This window comes from Pistacia vera, unplaced genomic scaffold (assembly GCF_008641045.1).
Source record: "Pistacia vera cultivar Batoury unplaced genomic scaffold, PisVer_v2 Contig344, whole genome shotgun sequence".
NCBI lineage: Eukaryota > Viridiplantae > Streptophyta > Magnoliopsida > Sapindales > Anacardiaceae > Pistacia > Pistacia vera.
Window position 1 is genome coordinate 851,048 of NW_022196162.1, and position 8,841 is coordinate 859,888.

An 8,841-nucleotide genomic window follows, 5' to 3' on the forward strand; every position below is an offset into this window, starting at 1 on the left:
ATGAATCTGGCCGTTTTTGGCTAGATTAGCGCACGGCTAGCCAGATTTGACTGATCATGCACTGGTTCGATAACTGTCGACGGCCGGCAGTGGCTTGGGTGGGTAGAGATGTTTTTGTGAAAATTTAAAATTTTATTGTTGTTGGGTTTTTCTAACAAAATCTCAAATGTAGGGTGTTAAAATAGATAATTCAAATAATAATAATGAAGAAGGGTAATTGGGTAATTTACATAACATAGCCATCAATTTATTCCTCCCAACCAAACATTTCAATATAATATACCTACTAATTTATTCCAATCTAACCAAACTTATTTAATATAACATTCTCAGTAATCTTCAAGATAATCCATCTTCCCATTAATATAATATTTCCAATAATATGTTAATGAAGTATTTGAGAAACCTAAGGATTTTTAGTTTATCCAGTATCCGGCATCAAATTCTATCCTGAATGAATAGTAATTTGACTATCAAAATAAAAGTTATAATAGGCTGTTGTACAACTCCCAAGTTTTTAAGCAACCTCTGTAACCAAATATATATATAAACAAAGGATCATAAGAGAAAAAAGACTAAGCATATATTCCTTTACATATATCTGTTTTGTTTTTTAGGTGAATTTCTATTATTATAATTACAGTGAATATAAACCCATGTTCCTATCATGCGATTGAGTCATTTTGCTTCGTATGGATCGATCATATGTTATATTAATTTAAGTACATAAGTTGGAAAGATAAAGTGAAGGAGGTTGATGAATGAATTAAAAACCCAACATCATCATTCTGACAAATTCCTCGTAGTTAACTTGACCATCACCATCAAGATCAGCCTCCCTAACCATTTGGTCTACCTCTTCATCTGTCAGTTTCTCCCCCAGGTTCATCATTACATGCCTCAACTGCATATACATACATATTAAGAAGAAACAATTACTATATATATTCTGTATCTATATTTATAAGTTGAGATTTTGAAGAACTGAACCTCATTAGGAGATATGTAACCATCTTGATCCTTGTCAAATACTTTGAAGGCTTCTCTCAATTCCTCTTCCGCTTCACATTCCTATACATAAACCAAGTAGTTATATCACTCTTGATCAAAGATTTTTTTTCTGTATTTGTAATGAACTGATTAGTTACCTTCATTTTTCTTGCCATGAGATTCAAGAACTCCCCGAGCTCTATAGTTCCATTACCATTCATATCAACTTCATTGATCATGTTATGAAGTTCTGAATACCAGAGTGGTAGAATCAGTAGGGATATGGTTTTGGGGAAGATGTCCTTCCTAGACTAGAATGTGAACCTGGAAAATCATTGATATGACTCAGGATCAGATCTTCTAGAATTGGAAATTCAGGAGTAGTTCCCAATCATCAAGGTGGAGCTGATGAGACAGAGGAGAATCCTGAAAATCCTAATACAGATGAATTGGATGAGCAGAAGAACAAAGAGAACAGAAGACCAGACTTGATAAACTATCACTAGCTAGATAGAACCAGGAGAGTCATTACCTCCCAACGACTAGATATGCAGACCTGGTAGCTTATGCACTTGGTAGAGACAGTTGAATGATGAGCCTAGAACATTTAAGAAGCTATATTGGACCTAAAAAATCAGAATGGAAAGGCAATCGGGATGAATTCAGCTCATTAATGAAAAAAATACCTGACCTAGTTGATACCAAAAAACTGCAGGGTGGCAAGTGCAAGTGGATCTTCAAAGCGAATAATGCGTAATTCAAAGAATCACCTAGGTACAAGGCTAGACTGTTGCAAAGGATTCACTCAAGTGGAAGGCATAGACTATAATGAAATATTCTCCCCAGTTGTAAAGCATGCATCAATCAGAATTCTGATTTCTTTAGTTGTACAGTTAATCTGAACTGGAGCAACTAGATGTAAAAACAACCTTTTTACATGGTGACTTGGAAGAGAATATTCTGATGGAGCAGCCAGAGGATATTCAGGACCAGCAGTAAAGTTTGTCTTTTAAGAAAATCACTTTGGCCTAAAACAATCACCAGATAGATGTGGTACAAGAAATTTGATTCTTTATGATTGAAATTGGCTTTATAGATGTCAGTTTGATAGCTTTTTTATTTTAAAAGAAATCTGATTGACTCATACTTACTTGTTGCTTTATGTGGATGACATGTTGTTGCTTGCCATGACAAAACTGAGCTTACTCGTGAAAGACCAACAATGCATGCATGAAGGAGAGAGTGGAAATGGAGAGAAGAAAGCATGAAAAGAGGATTCAAAAAAAAAAAACGTTTTTCATGCAAAGACTTGAAAAGAGATTATACCTACTCCTTTGCTTTGGATTGATGAAGATTAGCCTCAAAAGGATGACAAACCTCACACTTAACACACACCTTGACAGATTAGGGAGTGGCCGTGGGGTTGAGAGAGAGTTTTAGTTTGTTTTTGAGTGAATAAGTGGCGAATGAACTAAAATGCAACCTTTGTATTATATATACTGGGCAATTTTGTAATTATTTATTTTTCACTTCCAAACCCAATAAAAACTTATTTTAAAAAGGGACCCCACGAATTTATTATTCTACCCTTTGAATGATCAACATTATTCAAAGGCCCAGTAAACTAAACTAGTTTACATTAACAACCCATAAATTTACCTTTTACCCTTAACTATTAAAAGGTTATTTTGTTCATCTCATTATCTTAACACTTTAAGATAGATATTAAATATAATTAATTATTGCTTGACCATTTTAACCCTTAAAATGTCACAAATAATTTTCTATGTAACTATTACTATAGAAATATGCTGTATTACTCCGGAAGGTGCTAGCCTCTTCAGATAATCATTTCTCTCTCTATCTTCTCTAACTTCTCGGGCTATTGGTATGACCATGGAGGTCCACCGTGGATTAGCCGTGAGCCGGTTTGATTGGAAACCGAAAACATGTCCAGAGGCAGCCAACGACTATGGTAAACATCTAGCAATGTGCCATAGTCCCTAAACCACGATGAAGAAATACTTCATCGAACCATTTCAGATCATACGTACCATGCAGGTAAAAGTCCCTCATTGAGATATCCTGATCGAGCACAGATTCATGGAATGTCAAAATCCTAACTCGATCTTTCTAACGAATCGTCGATCAGTATGTCTGGAACTCGTCATCACAAACTTGCTTTTGTATGACTAATAATAGACTCGGCCAGAGATTCTGATTCCAACATTTATCAACGTTCGTCTAGGAAACTCGAACCGGATGGAGAGTCAGGGTACTCCCGATCCTATTTCGATGCAAACGTCCCCTCTTGACCATCGTTCGTTTCCGCATATGAACAACGCATGACCAATAGGCTTTATTATACGAAACATGATTAGTCTCGTACGTATACACCGTGATGAACCTACAATCCATATCGGATCCGACTACAATGTTGTAGGTCAAAGGACTACATCGTGCCACTGATATAACCAAACGATAAACATTGACTACATGCTTTTCCAAGTGATTTGTCGTTATTCGGTCACATTCGAAAAACTTCACCAACCGTTAATCCTACCAATGCCCCAGTGACATGACTATCATCGTCATCCGTACTATATCAATCATGATATCTTTCGGAAGCATCCGATATGCCTACTGTGCAATATAGTTGCCCAAATTATATTGCTTCCGTAGGGAACCCTGTTTCGATAATTCATTTACCGATTAAATTGAATTATCTGGACAATCTATATACATACTTTATTTTAAATGCATCTGAACTGATAAAGGAAGCAATTATATATATGAATAAGAACTCTTTATTCTATTATTAGGTATATATAGTCACAAGACAAAATGCTCGTGAAACCGACAACACGAATGGTTCTAGGGCATACCTAAATACACTAACAACTCGATTGAAGAAAATCCTCAATACCAAGTTTGAAATGAAGGAGCTGGGTCAGGCTCAAAAGATCCTTGGTATTACCATTATAGAGACAGAATGCAGGGAAGCTGAAGTGGTTCAAGAAGAATATGCAGAGAAAATTCTCAGAAGTTCAATAGCAGAATGCTAAAGCTGTCCAAACTCCACTAGGGCAGCACATCAAAATCTCATGATCAGTGCCCGAAAACAGAAGAAGAGCAAAAGGAAATGTCCACATTCCATATGCAAATGCCCTGGGCAGCCTAATGTACCTAATGGTTTGCACCAAGCCAGATGTGCATATTTTGTGAGTTTAGTAAGTAGATTCATGAGCAATCGGAAGACTACATTGGTCTCACTCAAAATGGATTCTAAGATACTTACAAGGATCAAAATCAGTGGGCATAGTATTCAGTAAGAACAAAGAAGAAAATATACTCATTAGAGGGTATGTTGATGCTGATTATGAAGGGACTTTGATAGAGAAGTCCACTTCAGGCTTTGTTTTACAATTGTGGGGAAATGTGATTAGCTGGAAATCAAAGCTTCAGCATATGGTTACACTCTCATCATAAATCTGAGTATGTAGCCCTGACAGAAGCACAAAGGAGCTGTATGGCTCAAAGGTTTGTGAATGAACTGGAGCTGAACAGAAACTGTGAGATCAAAAGTGACAGTAGAGTGCAATACATTTGTCAAGAACCAAGTCTTCCACGAGAGGACAAAACACATCGATGTCAGGCTTCATTTCATAGGAAATGATTGAAAAAGAGAAGTCAAGATTGAGAGATAAGAGGTACACACAATCCTACAGCATGTCCCAAACCAGTAACTGCAGATAAACATAGGCTCGTATGAGCCTATTACATGTTAAGCATAGTTCAATATTGCCAAGGCCACTCAGGGTGTCAATTCACAAGCCAAGGTGGAGAATTGTGATGATGATGTGGCTTGAAATTGCCACGGTGGAGTCAACATTAGTCAAGAAGAACAGATTCACAATTTAACTAAGACGCGTCGTTTTGCTATCAAACTTAGTGCCCTATCTGGCACTCGAAACCCATTCTGTTGCAACAAATTCACAAGCATCTTCTTTCTCTCTGGTCCATTTCAGCCCTATTCTTCGCTCATGACAAAGATCTAGTGCCCATCTTCTCCAACGGATTGCAGATCATACTGACAGGAGGATGATCAACGGAGTCCTGGTGTATAAAATCAACCATATGTACTAGAGAAAACAGAGCAGTGAGAGGGCTTAATCGGGTGTGTTCTTTCTTGTATTTCTTGGTTGTATACTCTCTGTATCTTGTTCTCTCTGATTAATGAAATACCCTATAGTGTGCCTGAAGGATGATAGCTACCTTAGCCAACACTATAAATCCCCTGTGTCAATTTCTATTATGTTCTTTTATGCTTTACTAATCTCTGAATTGATTGCATGTTGATCTGAAGTTGTGTTAGCTCATTGATTGATTTGATCAGCTTAGTTGATAACCCTAATTAGTCACTACAATCACGACACGAATATTAGAAGTTTTTAATATGAAGATGAAAAGTTGTTGACTTCACAAAAAACAATTAATTATTTGAATGTAACTGTACGTTCAAACTTAAAGATGTTTGTTGAGAAAATATATAGTCATTTAATTAAAGTTTATTCTATTGATGTCTTTTCTCGCAACTCAAGAGTATATCAGATTAGGTGTGGAAAATGATATGCAAAAGCTTTTTAGAATTCATATTTTACAAATTAGGTAAGAGTATGGGGCTATTTACATTAAAAAAAAAAAAAAAAATCAATACCAATTTTTAAGTTTACTAACAATAAAAAAAATTTAAAAATTAGATATTGAAAAAGACATTAAAAACAAAACAAAAAAAAAAAATTATAAGAATCGATTTAAGAAAGGGTTTTGGTATACTTTGTAGATTTTTTATTTTTATATATAGCCAATAACCCTATCCTTTAAGTAATGATCCTCAAATTTAAGTGGTTTAGACATCAAAACCTTGAAGAGAAACAAGAAATTACTTGAAGGTGAAGATAAATAAAAAGGAAAAGTATAAGAACTAAGATTATTGTGAAAAAGAAGATATGCTAAATTTCATTCCTATATGTGATTTATGCCCAACTATAAGAGTAGCGTATGAGCTAAAACAGGAAGAATCAATGAATTGCGGATACGATCAACAGAAACTCCCAAGAACTTCTTAAATATTAATGGCAGGTGCGTGATACAAATGTAGAAAATTTGCATGATCAAATATACAGGGAAGCAGACCAAGACCTTGCGAAAATTCAAAGTATGACGTGAGATTACTCTCCTCATCAAAGTGATGAAATAAATTGATTTGAGAGGAATTTGTTTATTCAAGGTACATAAAGAGACCTTTAAAAGAAGCAGCGAAACTAATTGGGAAGAATTGAATAAGGAAAATTATAAATAATAAATATGAGTTTGTTCCATATGTATATTAATTGTTATTATTCATGATTTATCATCACTTTTAATCTTCAACTTTGGTTTTTCTTTTAACAACCACTGAGTGGTTGATGATAAAAGAGTAAAAAATGAATTATAGAACTCGAGTTCTAGTCCCTCTAGGACACTAATAGGGATAACTATTGGGGCTTCTTACCACTTGACAGTTTCAAGGCCTCGAAGATTATTGAAATACGCCATAAAGCGTGGCCCGACACCTGCTGATTAAAAAAATGGTGTCTTTTCATAACTTTTTACACAAGATGAGTGAATTAAGAATAAAGTACCCATATTTCTCTTATGTGTACATTAAATTATCCGTTCTACCTTATTTAGGTTAACATTCTATTAGAATATGGGCTCTTTACCTAATAATTTAAATTGCAAGATATGGATGCTGACCCAAACACCAGGGATAAATCTTGTTATTTGTGTGTTATTAGGTTAAGATCTATTAGAATATGGGCCTCTTCCCGATTGGAGTATGTTATTTTGTGGCTTACTAACTTGTTCATTTAGTAAATCTTATGGTTTTGTTTTCACTTAAAATTAACTATTAAATATATTTCAATAGTCGTAAGGCATCATACAATATATTAATTATAAAGAGCAGTATAAAGAAATAACTGTAAATTTACCAAATAATATTATATTATAGTTTTTACGATTGTATTATTAAGTTAATTAACCTCCCCCTGCCCTATTAAAATGAGTGTTGTCTACGGTCCCATATGTAAAGTGAAAGGAAAAATACAGATCATTATAATGGTTTATAATCACAGTTCAAAGATCAATTTCAAATGTCAAATACAAGTAGACATTTATCCGGAAAGCCCTAAGATTAATATATATTTTAAAAAATTTAAATATAAATGATTTTATTTGATAATATTTTGGATATGAAAAAATATTATGAATATTGACCTGAAGACTACTTGTTCTAAAAATAAAAAAAAAATAAAAAATAAAAACTCAAAAGAACATCACCGTCTCTAATACTCATTCGGAAAAGGTAAATTCAATTTAAAAAATGTGACTCAAATTACAAAATTTATCATCGATCTCACCATTTACCTTCAAAGTAGTCATTAATGATAGACGATAGCATCATGAGGTTTCCCTGTGGGCAGCATATCAGTTTTCTAAAATTTATAAATAAATAGTTACTGGTTATGTACACAAGGTTCAAATGTAGTGTAAGAACATGATAATGTTTACTCGATAGAAAAATGCATAAATTAATTCAATAGTAGAACAATACACTTTAGAAAAGATTTAATAGGGCTCATTAATAAGGGTAAAAAGTAGAGCATAGGTATGCCGCCAGCAGCCAGTCAGAAAACAGCCACCATGTCGACAGCGTGACGTGAGCAGCACGCTCCGTCAGTGAAGTGGCGTGCGCCCCGTCAGAAAACCCCAGAGCTATACGATTCAAGTGTCTCAATCCCTGCACAAAACGCGGTAAATCACTCTAGAAGGTGGGTAAGGGACAATAAGAAAGATTAGCACTCGGTATAATCCCACCAACTCACAGACGTTAGTAATGATAACCTAATCCATCCCACTATAAATGACAGTTCTTCTCTCATTTAAGGGATAGCTACTTCTCTACTAATAGAAAATATAGCATTCTCTCTCTTGATAAATCATTTGTAAGTCAGTCACACTTAACGCGACTGACCGCTATCTTTAATACAACATCAAGGGACGTAGAATTTGCTTCCTTAGCAAAACCGAACCACTTTAAACGTGTTATCCAATGCATTTACTTTCATTCTCACATTACGTGTATTTCTGGAACACCGCCTCAGTATTTCTACCAGATGCATTGATTGATGTGTCAAAATCATCGCATACCAACTATATAATCTTAAAAATTTGCTTTAGAACACACAAACCAGTTAAAATGGAATCCTAAAACATTGGGATTCAGAGTACTATAATATTATAAGAATATCACGTTATCCACACCCAATTTGATGATGACATCATCTTTTTCTATTTTTTTCGTTATCTTTACAATAATATGAATAATGGTTAGTAAATGAAAATCTATGTATCTCGCTCATAATTTATAGTGTTAACCCTCGCCAATTCAGCAACAGTGTCTACTAAAACTTTTCAAAAAGATAGTCCGATGCTTTTATACCTAGCTCAATTTTCAGGCTTAATGATTAATTTTAATTCCAAGAAATAAGCATAATAAAGTATGCTCAGTGTCCCACGCTAGATGATTCCAGTCTTGGAAATCAAGAACTTCTTTTGGAAGGATTTGATCTCCAAGCAAAGTAATAGTAACTTATTTTATATTTTACGATTGTATGACACAGTCCGATTAATATGCCTAGGATATTATTTTGAACATGGAATAAATTAGCTATGAATATATAGCCCGAACATTTGAATGAGGCTCGAACATACTATAAAGGGTGCGTCAACCTACACCTATATTTC

At 34.5% G+C, this 8,841-nt stretch overlaps 1 protein-coding gene across 1 annotated transcript; it reads right to left on the reverse strand.

The window, feature by feature from the left end:
* Positions 1-605: 605 nt before the first annotated feature.
* LOC116138867 (calmodulin-like) lies at positions 606-1,238 on the reverse strand. Its single transcript, XM_031424532.1, has 3 exons — positions 1,149-1,238; positions 991-1,071; positions 606-904 (listed from the first exon to the last, which is right to left on the reverse strand). Exons 1-3 carry the CDS (start codon positions 1,227-1,229, stop codon positions 767-769), a joined length of 300 nt encoding a protein of 99 aa, XP_031280392.1. The 5' UTR covers positions 1,230-1,238; the 3' UTR covers positions 606-766.
* Positions 1,239-8,841: the final 7,603 nt, after the last annotated feature.